Raw genomic sequence first — 16,593 nt, 5'->3', positions numbered from 1 at the left:
TAAATATACTTTATTTACATTTAGTGGTACAAATAAAAATTATAAATAAAAGTTAAAAAATATCTTATTTTCATTATAGGTACATATTCTATTACTAGTTACCTGGTAAAATTAGTATAGCAAACGTGTTTTATGTAGGAGGCTGGCGGCGTGTGCGCAGACACGAGGCCCGCGAGCACTTGCTGATCTGCGGGCGCCAGGCGTATTGTCTCCACGCGTTGGACGGCGTCGCGGTGGAAGCCTGCAGAATTCATTAAATTCAAATTTTGTGTATTATATAATTGATGTATGGGTTGTCTGGAAGAAATGGCTAATTAGCCATAAGTCCGCCCATTGTACTTCATTGTTTGTAACTATCTTTATGCTTTGTTTGTAGTTTGTAATATATTTGTGGTGTACAATAAAGTATAAAATAATAAATAAATAATTGATTACTGGGATTACTCTTTTTAGCAGTCTCGATGTTTTATTGATCTCTAAACCTATAACGTCTTCAGATTAATTTTATAAAAATGAATAGTTATTTTACATTGGTATTATTCTAGCATATAGAGATGAGGTTATCTCAGTTTGTATCTAGGGCTAATAAAATTAAAATAACATTTACCACAGGTGGCGTTGAAAACAATGTACGAAATTACAATATAATTTAAAATAATATTTATAACATAGTTTGTCATTCATTTTATTAAAAAAAAAAAAAAAAAAAACTTAAGGGCACCCTCTTGACAGATCTTATAACCTTAACAGAAATATTTAATTTACTTTTTTAGTTTTATTCTTGTTACCTTCCCCTAATAAAAGGATTAAGACGAATACATCTCTTCCTTTGCTGTTTTATATGTTCAAGTCAGCAATATGGCTGTGGCTTTCTTTGATGCTGTCGATAAATATTATGGATATTTTTACTTAGAATCACTTACTCGGGTCATCAAATATACTCATAAAAATAGGTACCAACGCAGCGCTCTACTGTAAGAGCCAATGTTTGAAAGATTCTTGTATCCCCATTGGTATTATATTTTTGTATTCTTATGATTGATTGATTAGATAGGTTCGGCCTGTCCAATGGGACAAGTCCAGCAGTGGTTGCACATAGGTCTATTCTCCATAGGGGAGAAGAGGGGGGAAAATGTTTATGTATATTCACCACGCTGCACAACTGCGCGTAGGCGGATGGATACCTTTCATACAATATTTAACGGTTGCTGTCAGTATCTTTTGATACCAGGATTGACAGCTTTACGTGTTATCAAAGCTCAATGAGGACACACAAGGATATAATTATCAGAAATTATTTATGTATAATATATTGTTATAAATGTTTATTCATCCGAAGTGACATTGTACTTATGTAATACTAAACAACTTTAATGAATAATACTTGTATTATGAATTTTACACCATCAGCATAAGTCGTCCATCTCGCCGACAATAATGAGCATTTTAACAGTTTACTTTCCTTTAAAGAACCTACTCGTACATTCAATTAAGTAAGAGTGGAAAAATTTATGGGTGAAATGCATTGTGAGAGTCGATAGTCATCTCATATCTTGGCAGCTGTTCTTGGCTCTCTGAAGAATAAGCTTTATGTTGAGTTCGCGTGTATGGTCTTTATTGTTTCCGCGAGAATATGCTATAAATAATTGATTATATTTTCAGTTAAACATGCATCGTGCGGATGGCGCTAAAGATGTACATTTTATGAACGAGACTATTCCCATTATGCTTAACGTTATGTTGAGCTAAAATTGAATTGTTATCAAAAATCTATGATTATTTTATATTCGACAAGGTGAAATTTTGTTACTTTATAATTAAATACTAAATGTAAAGCAATCAACTTTTTGTTGGATATTATTATTATAATCACTTTCATACAAATTATGTTTTATAACATGATATTTAATTAATTTGCTGTGTGGCTACGGCAGTAAGAATATAGCCACCCTCTCTCTCTTTTATTTATTTATTTATTTTTTTTTTAACAAGTCTTATACATCCACGGGCTTATGAACCCATGTCCTTTTTTACTCTAATACATGCAAATTTTTATTTTTATTTTTTCTCTATTTCAAGGTAGGCGTTAGTCAACAACATCGCTGTTCAAGTCAGACTATGTTTGTTTTTAATGTCTTCAAAAGAGACGTGAGTCCACCGACCGGTTCTTAATCTAATCTACATTTTTTTTTTTTCCCTCTCTCTTCCCGTGGGTGTCGTAAGAGGTGACTAAGGGATAACACAGTTCCACTACCACCTTGGAACTTGAAAAGCCGACCGATGGCGGGCTAACCATCCAACTGCTGGCTTTGAAATACGCGGGCCGAAGAAGAGCAGCGTCTTCGGTGCAACAAAGCCAGCCCTGCGGTGACCAACTCACCTGCCTAGCGTGGTGACTATGGGCAACACATGAGTTTACGTCATTTTCGGTACGAACTTGTGGAGGCCTATGTCCAGCAGTGGACTGTATTAGGCTGAAGTAATGATAATGATTTAATTAACAACTAATGTACTAAGAAAATATATTAAAAGTTCTATAAAAGTTGGTTATTTCTTTCTTTAAGGTTCTTTTAAATTACACGTTTTAATCCATAATCATATTATAAATGCGAAAGTAACTCTGTCTGTCTGTCTGTCAGGCTTTCACCCCAAAACTACTGAACCGATTGAAGTGAAATTTGGTATAAAGATACTATAGAGGCTGAGAAAGGACATAGGCTACTTTTTAATGCAAAAAACCGGGTGTAAGGGGTTAAAAGGTGGGGATGAAAAGTTGTATGGATGTTTCGTCATTTTTAGAGCTTTGATATTTGATATAAATAAATATGACATTCAAACTTTGCAAAAGTTTTACCGTCAAGGGTGTAAAACAACAATGGAGAATAGAAGATAAAAGTTTGTATGGAAATATGGAAGGTTTATGAGGATATTTTATAAGTTTGCGATAAGACACAAAATATTAGAGCTATTCTGATATCTAAAATAAACCAAAAGATATATCCAAAAAATGTTGTCCAAAGTCATTATTTCACGCGGACGAGGTTGGGGGCATAGCTAGTATAAAATAATTAAAAGATAACTTCATGCATGTTAAATAGTGAGAATTAATTAAAGTAGGTAATATTTGTTCACTATTATATACATACCAAACTGATTCCTGATAGATAACCTCCTCAGTAGCTCCATGAAGGTCTGACTGCCGACCTTGGGTACTCGGTTGAAAAATAAAAGCTCAACATCAGCTCGCGCCGTATTATTCAACTCCCAAGGATCTGGGAGCACTTCCTCGTGCAATTCCTGGTCCACTTCTTCTGATCTAGTGATCTCCGATTCGAGGGTACGTTGTGGCCTACTGCGCTCCTACGAAAAATTATAAATTAATAAATTTTTGATTGAACTAGTTACGGTAAGTGTATCCATTTATCCATATATTTGTGTATGGGGATGTGTTTCTAGAAAAGAAAAACTATATATTAATACGTGAAGCAAAAGCTTTGTACACCTTTTCACGAAAATTGCGCGGACTGGGGAGTATGAAATTTCGCACACTTATAGTTTGTATAGAGAAGAAGTGCAGAATGCTAATATATATATTTTTAATTATGTATAAAAATACATTAAATCAATAAAAAAAAAAAAAACATTACACTCACTACCATGTATTTGGCACATACATATGTATACTCTTTTCTTTATTGTTCAAACTAATAATTTAAATGAATTATGGTCGAATAGCTACCACAGGGTGACAACTAGTTGTACGATATTAGTTGTACTCAATACATTACAAACTGAGCAATCAAAAATAATGTACTTCCTCATAAAAAAATTACTTATTTTTTGTATAGTTCTTTTACCTATAGGTTTATTTATTACATCAATTGTATTGTGTAAACTAATATGATTAGTTTCGAACAGTGTAATGATAAATATCTTTTATCAAATTTAAACTTGTTTGTTTATAAATTAAATTGTACTAAGTACTACTTACAGCGCCAGTATTTCTTCTTATAGCCTCCAGCGCCTCTTTGTACTCCTGCGCAGACGCATAAGCGTGCTCTGCGCGGTCTGTCTGGATTCCTACACAAATATTTATTAATGTAGAACTGTACATTACTATATTTAATATATCATATTTTTCCATTTTTTTTCCAGGTTTTTCCAAACGTATATAAATAAAATGAATCGCTAAATGTTGAGAAACGCTAAACTCAAGAGAGAGAAGAGGTAAAGTTTTGTAGTATCTCTACTTTGTATAAGGTAAAAATCAGAAAATTTCATGAAACTGTACTGTTATGAGTCTTAATTATTCACGATTTTTTAGCGCAATTCTATACATTCCAGATCATAATATATACCTACCTATTTATTTTTATTTCTACTAATACTAATGAGTAAGCTTTAACTGTAAAGTGTAAAAACACGTAAAATTCTATTCAAGTTTTTAGACATAGATATGACCAATTTCATGCCTTAGATCAAAGTTCCTTAAGAGAAAAAAAAAACTGAGTACCCAGAAAAAAAGTATCCGTGACTATTATTGCTGTGTAATAATAGCGTTCAGCTCTCACGAGTACTAGAGATAGATAATGCACCGCATTTACAAATTAGGTGTCTAATTTATGTATTGAAAACCAATAATTTGCATCCACATGATAATGTAGTGGTAGCATTAAGCATCGATAGCTTGACGTAAGTTTGAAAAAAATAATGTATTCGAAAGGCCAGTGACTTGGTTTTTTTTAATAATAATTTAATGGTTATTAAATAAATTACATACATGAGCACTGTTGAATCAAAAGTTCAGTGTGTATTTGTATAATAAGTAATTTAATTTTTAAGCTTATTCTCATAACGTATATATTGAATTTTCTATCAACAAATAACTGATACAAAATTCACGACGTTAATTTGTACATACCTTCTCTAAAAGGATTAATATAATTCAGTTTATATTTTTAGCAATAGAATGACCGTTGAAAATGAGTTTTAACATTCTCTTCAATCCTATATAACAACAATATTGTAACTTCATCTCAATATGTGATGCATAAATTTGAATAACAACAATGTTGTAAGTAACATCATCTCAATATGTGATGATAATGATATGTATTTCTGTTTTTAACGTACGTAGGGATATTAGGGCATTAATATACTTTTTTATGTTTACTAAATACGGACAACATGAAATTTGACTCTTCGCACGACACCGATTTATTATACTTATTTTTTTTTCAAGTTCTCGGTTTAAAAAGTTATTTAAGAAACGAGCTTAATTAGTGTAAGTTAGCAGAACTTTATTTTGATGTTTGTTTATTAATTTTTCATTTCATTTAGATTTTAACGCTAAAGAAAAGAAGTTAATTAAATGTAAATTTCCTGTACAAAATATGTAATGAGGAATAAGAAAGTTAAATATTTTACTACTAACACAAACAACGTAAAAGGTATTTAAACAAAATGTGAAATAAGCAATAAAACACAAGCAGTTTTTTTATATAGTTGCAAGTCTTTGTTTGAAAAGGTTTTATTTGACAAAACTATTTTTATTTTATTTTATATGCAAGTGAAATAACCTAACCTTTGTTCAGAAGTTTCAGAACTTTACTATTCGTTTTAGTTTGTGAACATATAAAAAAGACCTAACAAGGCTTGTGCTCTGGTAGTCCAAAATACTGAAACACTTGGGTAGATAGTTTATTGTTGTTAATGCTAGGGTAAACTATTTAACTAGTATTATTTTTTTTTATTTGATATTTGTTATTTTTACTCCTACCTTCACAATGTTCCTTATATATTTTAAAGGCAATAGATGAGGCTGTATGGATTTTAGTCGATTTTCGATTCACTACTTAGTAAAGTTTGTAATAAAGTAAAATAAATAAACCAAATGACAACGGGCTGGCCCAGACGTCAACCCAATTGATTTTTGCGCGCTTATGAATGAGTACCACGTTTATAACAAATTAACGAACAGGTCAAAAGGAGCTAAGTCGTGGGCTTGGCATTTTTGCTTACGTCTGTATGTCCGGATCACTAATACAGATATAAGAGTTTATCCTTTTTAGAGGTAACGATATATAAATAATAAAAAAAAACCGGCCAGGTGCGATCGGGACTCGCGCACTGAGGGTTCCGTCAAAAAATTATTAAAGATATTTTTATTTTGTGATGTAATTAAAAAATTTTGCTTTTTGCATTTTTCCTTTATCTGTGCTATAAGAGGTTGCTTCGTACAAAATTTCGAAATTCTGAGTCCACAGGAAATACCCTCTAGGTTTTGATTCCCTTGCGAGTGTCGAAAATTTCTAGCATAAACGGCTGCAACTTATGATTGCGTTGGCTTAGAAGTTTGATTTTTTCACAGCTCTAAGAGACAGTAGACTTGAGTATTTGATATAAAATTCAGCTTGATACATGATACATGTTCCTGAGAAAAAGGGTCTTGACAGACAGACGGACAACAAAGTGATCCTATAAGGGTACTGTTTTTTCCTTTTGAGGTACGGAGCCCTAAAAAATGAACCGCCGCGTACATAATTCGCGTTCATAAATTTGTATCTACGCGCATAATTTCCAAATGACTGCAATAAACTGGATAATTCTACAAGGACACAGGTGTTCTTCAAAAATGTAAAATTCGTTTCTTAAATAAGAAAACTAAAAAAAAATTCTGTATAATTTATGTCCTCGAGACCGGTAGACAAAGGAAGATTGATGATATAATAATCTTCCTTGTGTCACGAATATAACGGTGGTGTCGACGATAAACTGTATCGCACGATATAAATCATGTCCGAATGGTTCCGTGCTCGTGACCTCCGGGTGAAAATTGTCTTTCACAAATCGATAATACACGTATTAATATCAGATTTATTATTATATTCAGATAACTTCCACTGTAAATCCACTTGAAGGGATACCTTCGGTAATATTCGAATTATCGGCAATTTTTTTTGTTTAAAATGGAAATTGTTGTTAGACCTATCATTTGATTTTATGACTTTTTAATCTTGTATAAATTTTTACTAAAAATCTATTAAAACATATTGAAAAAAAGCGTCTCACCAATAGTTATAAGATCTAGAATATCAATAATAAAAAAAAAAATTAATAAGTGGACCTTATTTAAATTAATTCAATTTTGTGTAGTTTTATAAATTACAACCGTTGTGGGAAATCAACACGCTTCCGGTTTATCTTGAAAAATGTACTTTCATGAAGGTATTATTCAAACAGATGATCCCATTTGATATATTCCGCTCGAACTTAGCGTCAGCCTTCGCGTTCAGCCTTCTAAAAATAAAAGGAACTTTAAAGTGGAGCGTGTACTTTTTTAATGAAGCATATCAAATTGTTTAATCTCAAAAAAATTGGAAGATTATTCACGCTTTTTAGGTTTAAACATAAAAATAAGTTAGTTGATAGCATGTCTCTTAACACAAATTAACTGCGTCGTTAAACTTTACAGCATGATTTTAGCTTTATTAAGAGCATGGCTTGAGAACAAACAGTTGTAAAATTAATTTACTTTTTTAATTGAACTTATTTTACGATACATCCTTTTTTAAATAAAAAAGATAATAGCGTCTCTATACGTTTCGAAGTTCAGCAATGAACATATAAACTTATCTAAATACAAAAAAAGAAACATCAACCCGTGCCTACTATTAGAGCACGAAATCTTAAAATTTGGAAGCGCGATCGCAAAAACTACATCTTCATTTTAAATAATAACGTTGTAAGAAAAATAAATAAGGCCGCCTTGATACATGAGTAATAATGATATTGAAGAAGAGCGAACGTGGCCATAATGATTCGTCTATAGCGGATTGCTTCCGTCCTACATAGTTCTCTGGTGCGTACTGCCAGACTTTACAGTAACGATTTTGTTGCTTTTATGATAATGAATTAAATTATTGCACCGAAATACAATTGATCAACAAAGTTCAAGCTAACGTGACTATTCAAATTAAATAACGTACAAATATGCGTATTGTAGTAGTACTTTAAACAGTTCAAATACTGTTGTGCATTGTAATCCACTATGCTTTTCCACTACAGGGCGATGGACATAGATATCTGAAATCTTTTTTTTTTAATATTTTTTCTGAGACAGATGTATCACAATATATATATGAACAATTTCATTATTGCTCAAACTAATTAATCGGTGAAACGGTAACCCCGTAACCGATAAAATATTTCAGTAATCATCCGATTTAATTACGAGTATATGTACGAAAATGACAATAGCGTTTGAAAGTTAAGTATATTTTTGACATTTACATATGTAAATAATGTAATTTAATGAATCAGTGAACTAATTTATTAATCGATAACGTCTGGTCTTAATAATAATCAGTCCATCTTAAGAGTAGATATATAATTTTGATACAACCTTTATTCAAATGGTAGCAGAAACTTTTATATGGTATAAGCAAAACCAAATCCAGCCAAACCAGCCTTAAAACTTTTGCTTATATTGTAATAATTTGCAAACTACAATATAACATTGATACTTGATGTGATGATCTGTAGTGTAACAGACTGTGATGATTCAAATGCTATACAAATATAAGTTACAGGTCTCTTGTCATTTTTCGAAGCATCGGTGTAACATTCTTAGTCGAACCGATACTCGTACCACAGTGAATCACGATAATTTAGCCTGCGGTTTCGTCGTCTTCATTTAGGTATCAATTTCCTTGTCAATGTTTGATCTTACAGTTAAGATGTGGCATGCTATTTTAATGTAGTAATCATATTGGTTATAAGGATTTTAAACTAATTACTAATGTAGTTATTGTAAGTATGAATGTAATATATTTTGTTTTAAACCAGACTTTTCATACTATATAAAATATGATAATAGCGCAGTAAATTTTTTATTTTCTAAAAATATTTGTCGTAGCTCGTCTTTCGGCCTATTTTCTTACTTCATTTTTTTTTACATCAAAAATTTAAATCATTTGAACCATTTTTAAGTAAGTACTTCTCGCAAGGCGTGTCAATTATATTCATGTCAATTTATTTTTTTGGGTGGGAATGGGTGGCTATGTCGTAAGAGGCGACTAAGGGATAACAAAGTTCCACTACCACCTTGGAACTTATAAAGGTGACCGATGGCGGGATAACCATCTAACTGCTGGCTTTGAAATACACAGGCCGAAGACGGTCAGCAGCGTCTTCGATGCGAGAAAGCCAGCCCTGCAGTCACCAACCCGCCTGCCCAGCGTGGTGACTAGGGGCAACACACATGAGTAAACGCCATTTTTGGCGCGAACTTGTGGAGGCTGGAGGCTATGTCCAGTAGTGGACTGCAATAGGCTGAAATGATGAATTTATTTTTTTCTATATCAATATTTTAATATTTTCGGTAGGTTAGACGATTGTTACTAGGTACTTGTCAGCTATAAGTAGTGCCGTAATATCTTATATCTTTAATATTGTCTAAATACAAAAGTAGTGTTTAAAATACGCCTTTTAGAACCAGGACAATGAAAACTGTGATTTCGCAACATCGTCACTTTCGTGCAGTACATCTGGAAATTTATACACTAAATTTTATATAGAAAATTCGTATTAAACAAACATTTAACTACATGCGTAGTATAAATTCTATTTTTAATAGTCCAGATACAATATTATAAGAAATCTATAATATAAAAATGAGTCGCTGAATGTGTTGCTAAGCGCAAAACTCGAGAACGGTTGGACCGATTTCGCTAAATCTTTTTTTAAAATATTCCTTGAAGTACGAGGATGGTTCTTACGGAGAGAAAAATTCTAAAAAAAAAAATTTAAATTTCCTGAAAAAGTCTAAAAACAACACGTTTCTATACTCCCATACAAAAGATTTGTGATAATACTTAAATGTCAATTTGAACTTTAATACCATACGATAAAGTTTGTGTTAGGCGATACGAAGTTCGCCGGGTCAGCTAGTATAATATATATCTTAAAGTAATCGGGAAAAAACGAATGCAAGCCTAATTTCAAATATGTAAATCTTATTCAGATACCATCGAAATGACCAATGAAATGAACTGTACCTTTTTTGTATTCATTATACAGAATCTAAATCAACCGCAAAATAATTTGCGGCTTTGAAATAAAGATATAACTGTGATTTTGAAAATGATGATAGACATGGCATGACTCCCGCGTCCTAATGAAAGGCATTTACTTTTAAATGTTAACAATTCTGAGCGCGTCCGAGATTCATCTTAGCTCATAGCCGCGGGCTTTGCGACTGAATCAACAATTTTGATACGTTAAATTAAATATTAGCATTAACTTGTTGATTTGTTTATAATATCGCTTTGAGCTCTGTAATCTGTTGCTTAATACAAAACGTGCAAAAACGTTAAGCGTTGTATTGTATTAAATACATCTTTTGTGAGTTATTACATTTACTCATTACAGTTTAGTTATTATAAGTTCCAGATATTTGGGAATTGTTACAAGCAACTTGGTTACTCCATTATACCTTCACCAATGACAAGCGTAGTAAATATCCCGTATTACAACAAAATAATAGTGCAACGTCTGTCTTCTCTTTTATGTATAACTGTATTAATTATGCGGTTTTGTAATAGTTCCTTAGCAAACGTTTTGGTATGTGCATTTAATTTTACAGTTTCTGTGTTAATAATTTCAATACACTTAAAGATATTTAATAGAAAAACGTTCATGAATTTATATGGTAAATTAGGTAAATAAGAAGATAATTATATAGTTCGAAACTGCAATTCTCCGAGGCGACGAAAGTAGATCACGTCACAATAATTAATCTTACGGTTCGAGACAGACCTGTACTTTTTTTTATTTATTTCGTTTAGTTTTCAATTTTTACTGACGGTCATTAATTAAATTCTGGGTTACCACAAACGATTTTTACATTTGAAACTCATATCGGCATTTTAGGATCAATTATTTTAATCTTTTATTTTATTCCTTTTCGCAAAATTTCCAGTGTCGCTTTACCAGCCTCCTATCTTCTGTCCATAGTTCAGCAAATCTCATAAGTAAAATTTTAAGGGCATCCCCTTCAAACTTTGAGATTGCTGGTTTGGAAGAAGCTAGAAACGCTTTCTTAATTGCATGCCCAGGTCAAAATTTTCCAGTTTCTCCAAATTCACAGAGGAGCTGGGACGACATAAACTGCAAATTGACTTATGAAAATCTTTTAAGCTGTAGTACAGGCTCGGCGCGTGCTAGGCTTTTGGCCGTGGGTAGGCATGAGGCCGGCTACTGGCTTCACGCGTACCCTTCGACAAATACAGGAACATTTCTTGAGCCTGACACGCTCCGAATCGCAACCTGTCTACGGCTTGGGGTTCCGGTCTGCGCTCCTCATAAATGTCCCTGTGGCAGTGATGTCGATAAGCTAGGACATCACGGTCTGTCATGCCTAAAAAGTGCAGGCCGCTTCTCGAGACATGCCGCACTTAACGATATCATACGCCGGTCCCTTGCCACCGTCAACGTGCCATGTCTACTTGAGCCGACTGGTATTGCAAGAGACGATGGCAAGAGACCGGACGGTATGAGTTTGATTCCATGGAAGATGGGCCGGGTGCTGGTATGGGATGCAACCTGTTCAGACACGCTGGCCCCTTGCCATCTACATGGAACCAACAACAGAGCTGGTGCGGCTTGTGAAGCGGCGGAAAAAACAAAAGCAGACAAATACAGGGGTCTAGGCTCCGAATATGATTTTGTCCCATTCGGTGTCGAGACCCTGGGTCCGTGGGGTCCTAGTGCTATAACACTTTTTAAGGAAATATCGAAAAGGTTATTCGACGTCACAGGAGACCGAAGAGCTGGCAGCTACTTCGGACAAAGAATTAGTCTAGCTATTCAAAGGGGGAACGCTGCCAGTATCTTCGGAACCTTGCCTAAAGGGACTCATAGGGGATCTTAAATATATATATATATATATATATATATATATATTTAAGGTTTTTTAGTTTAATGTTATTTATCTAATTATTATTATTATATTACAAGTTGCTAATAAACATTAATAAACATAATTTATTTAAAATTATTTTATATTGTAGATTCTAGAGATCTTTTTGTTATTTTCTTGTCAGGATATATTAATATACATTATTTATGGTTTTAATTAATATATACCTTTTTGGTTTATTATAATAGTCTTAAAATGTTTCGCTTTCGGACAAAGTAGGCACACTTTTTCCGAAACCTTTTCCTAGTTCTGATATATATATATATATATAATTTTAGAATAGTCCCACAATTTTAAAATATGCAACTTACCTTTAAATATTTTCCCCTCATAATGAAATACGAAATGAATTTTGTAGATTTAAACTGCGAAACTGTGATATGGTCCATGTGTTAATTGGACCAACTTGGTATTAAATTTTATTTTACAAATTTGTAATTAAAGAGTGAGTTAGTAAGATAATAGTAATAAGATTTTTATCAGCGTCTACGGTAGCTCGACAGTTAATAGTTATTTAATTCAAATCATCGACTTAGAAAACAATTACGATAACAATCAACAGCTTTATTAAAAAAATTATAGACATTCGCTTGTCCGTGCCTTGCTATTGAAATTAATTGTGATTTTTACTATCTATAATTAAATATTATGTACCGTCCTGTAGGTTATTTCTAAATAAAGTAATTATTTTATTTTTTAACTTGTTATATCTTTATACTTTGGAGTAGGCAATATAAAAGGTCACAATGGCCACATGAAAGACACGTACCTACCCCCGCCATCTTTAAAAGTCCCCCATATTGGATTTACAGTAATGTCACTTTATTTTTTGAGTTATTTTCAGCAATCCCTTTCATTTGATTCCCATATTATAGGAGTGCATTAAAATAAGTACTGCGTTATCTTGGATGATCCGCCATGTTGGATTTAGAATGAGGTCACAAAGCTAACAAAGCTGTGTCATTCAAACTACCTAAACGTGCGTACAAAATTTCAGCTCCAAAGGTTGAATATAGGTATATGCTTCAAAATTGAGTTGTAAGGTTCTACCCTAACAAACATACATACATACTTACATTGCAAGTTAAATAAAAGCTTTTAATAAAGCGGTTCTTTCGATTTAATCACAAAAGCAATGGCGCTTTAAATTTTTTGCCCAAACGTTGTGAGAATAATTTAAATGAAACCATTCTAAGCGAACGCAACTACGTTTTGTATTAACATAATATCAAGAGGAAAAAGCAAGTTTTTCATCATAATTACACCCTGCACTAGCCAAGACAGGTCTATTAACATCAATAATTGATGATTCTTTATAAGTGTATTCTATATACAGATAAAGAATTATGGATATACAAATAACCAACATATTTCTATATTTGGATACAAATATGTATCTCAGAGCAGTAGAGCGCAGCGTGACGAATACACGAGGTGTTTAAAAATGAAAAAAACCACTTCTATATGCGTAGGACTATCATGTACTAGTTTCCTACCGTGGTTTTATCCGTATGAAATGAGGCTAAACATTGTTTTTACGTTCCGCTCTTATTGGTCAGAGCTTGATCTTATAAAACCTTTCTCGATAAATAAGCTATTAAAGGCTAAAATAATATTTCAAATCGAACTAGTAGTTCCTAACATTAGCGAGTTCAATCCAATAAACGCTTACTCAAATCTTACAGCTTCGTAATATTAGTAAGGATTCCGAAGATAATGACAAAGAATTATGTTTCAAATGATAATAGACCAAATGAACTATAATAGAACATTTTATTTTTCCTTTTTAGGTTTTAATTGTAAAATTATTTACACTATACCGTAAACAGTAATTACAGTTAGCGTGCCATTTAAGTAATTTTATTAACTAATTACCTTTATACTCAAAAATATAATAATTATCTTCGCATTTACTTTACTATACGTAAATTAATGTCCACAGAAACAGCGCTATTTCTAAACATAAAACAAAATATACATACTGATATTGGTCCTAATCAAGATAAAATATTTCCAAGACACTAATAAAGCCAACATACTGTCATGATTATCAGCATTAAACGGTAGCTCGGGTATAAATGAGGAATTTAATCGATAGTGATGTAATATAATTACACTACTGTATGCTATTAAACGATTATAGTATCTATAAAACAATACTGGCCTATAATTTTCTTCTCTTTAGAACATTTTTATGTTCGTAGAAAGTAATCTTTGATAATCAAATAGTTATTTAATTATTTTAGTAATTTTAAATTTATATATTTATTTGAGCTTTTTGAGGTTTTTTTCTTCTTTTTGTATCTTTAAAAATGAAACACATTTTAAAGAACTTTAATTTGAGTGTATTAAAGTACGGTAAACCGTTTTGTTACTAATAAACCAACGTTAGAGGTTCAAGAATACCTTTTATTACTAGCAATTTTAAGCTTAGGTTTAGTTTAGTAAACCGGCAATGAATATAGCACAGGTTTTTGTTATCGACTTCTACGTAAATCAGATTTATGTATAATTATGGAGTATGGTTATATTTTATTAAAAGTTATGTTATGTATTGCAAAAAGTAAAAAGTCATAAAAAAAAATTGAAAAAAAAACACGAAAGAATTATATTTTGGTTGTAAAATAATGAAATGACCTTTTCGTTTTATAAAAAATTAACACACGAAAACATAAAAAATGTAAAACCTAAATATTTGGACATGGTTACGAAAAAAAAACGTGTTAGACGCAATGCGTAGTGACTGCTCTAATCTGACGCAGTTGCACTAGTGGTCTAGTACCATACAAGGAATGTGCATAAGGAAATGCACTTTGCATGTAATTTTATTTTGAATTTCCTAAGCCTATCATCTAAGTATGGTGCTGGCTACTTTTATGAGAAATTAAACGTGTTGAGGCAAGATAACTCGCACTTTAAGTTAATTGAGTATTACAAAACAGGGTACCAATTGGACATTTGCATTCAAGGCATATTTTTTATTTTATTTTTCAATGTATACTAATATTATAAAGATGAAAGTTTTATTTGTTTCAAAATCTAATGAAAATGATTTCGAAAATTCTTCAATAGTAGACAAATAAGTTATTAATCAAAACTAAAATAAAAAAATACGTTTATTTAGTAGCCTTTAAAACAACTTATAAAGTATCATGTCTGTTGTTGACATCGTCGTTTTGTGCGACTTTGGGCTACATTTTAAGGAAAGAAAACATAACAGCCAAAATTGTGTAATTCACGCGGACGTTAAAAGCTAGCGTAATTATAAAGTAAAGATAGAAATGTGTTGAAAACTCTATTAAAAGTATATATGATATAATTTCCTGGAAAATTATCGCCGTCGTTTCTAGAAAACAGGATGTTTTCTCAAGTTTTTATGTAAACTCGTAACCTGATCGCCTAATGGACTCTACAATTCTTTTAATCACTGTTGGAATTCTTTCTAGGTATAAAAGCGATACAGTTTTTTTATATAGTAGTTTTTAATGCTCATAGCGTGACTATTTTTATACGATCAAAGATAAGTACTATTTAGCCTAATATATGTATGTGCATATACGTAACTTAGTGATGCAGTGCTTATGTATTTATAGCAAAGATGGCAGAGTAGGTAAATATTTTAAATAATTGTCTTTAATTCTATAGGACTCCAGAAAATGTACACCGCATAACACCGACACATCTAATATATAAAATTCTCGTGTCGCGGTGTTTGTAGTTGAATTTTTCTCTTGTAACTTCATTAAATGATTAATTCATTAGTATAATGTATAGTTTCTCTGTACGGTCTATAATTAAATACTTATATGCAAATGTAATTTATCCGTGTGTACTCTATTTCTATACAAGAGTTAGCGTAATATTTTAGGCCTTATTATATTACAGAGTGAATATTACCAAACCCATTATAATAATCAGAATTTATATATTTATAATGAGAATAATTAATTAATTTTTCTATTTGGCTCAAAGGTTAACAGGAAGAGAAGGCCACTAGGTATTAAGCCTACCTTTTGTTCCAACTATATTTTTTTAATTGTTCTTAAACAAAGTGTTAAAATTGTGATACATTAAACAAAGCATTACAATTTATCTACGTATAAGTAATATTTTTACTGAACAATGACAATGACAACATTGAAAATTTAGCCAAGGACTTGATTATATAATAATAAATAATAATAAACGTAACCTTGTAACGACATCTAATTCTATAATAATGTCCATTGTAACCGAAAACGCGAAGTCACTTACGTAATAAACATAAAACTACATAATGACGATTTAATGGTATTTTGTTTTAACAAAATACACAAGGATCGCTTCAAAAGCACTAGGACGGAAGTGATATTTTAAAATTTTGTTTTTTAAGCTATAAAACATGCTTTACCTTGATGTTAGTCCTGGTTCAAGGAACTCGTTTCTATTACATAACTACGCATGTAAATTGCGTTTTAAATAGGTACGTCACCAGAACAGTTTTACATGACGGTGTGTGCTCATTATATTATTAGAGCTCAGGCAAGGATCTGCAGAGGGCTTATTAGTATCAGCGCATAAAGTAAACGTTATACAGTTATTTTAGACTAGATGACTACAAAGTAAGACTTCCC

At 31.9% G+C, this 16,593-nt stretch overlaps 1 protein-coding gene across 1 annotated transcript in view; it reads right to left on the bottom strand.

Annotated features, from left to right (window-relative positions):
- Positions 1–16,593, bottom strand: part of LOC123659393 (heparan sulfate 2-O-sulfotransferase pipe) — an 82,783-nt gene that overhangs the window by 9,120 nt on the left and 57,070 nt on the right. Inside the window, exons 3-5 of the mRNA XM_045594608.1 lie at positions 3,992–4,080; positions 3,147–3,360; positions 103–241 (exon numbers count right to left, since the gene is read on the bottom strand). Coding sequence (XP_045450564.1) covers positions 103–241; positions 3,147–3,360; positions 3,992–4,080 — 442 coding nt within the window. The remainder of the gene's footprint in view (positions 1–102; positions 242–3,146; positions 3,361–3,991; positions 4,081–16,593) is intronic.

Source organism: Melitaea cinxia, chromosome 14, assembly GCF_905220565.1.
Source record: "Melitaea cinxia chromosome 14, ilMelCinx1.1, whole genome shotgun sequence".
Taxonomy (NCBI): Eukaryota; Metazoa; Arthropoda; class Insecta; order Lepidoptera; family Nymphalidae; genus Melitaea; species Melitaea cinxia.
This window is presented reverse-complemented; position numbering and strand designations above follow the sequence as displayed.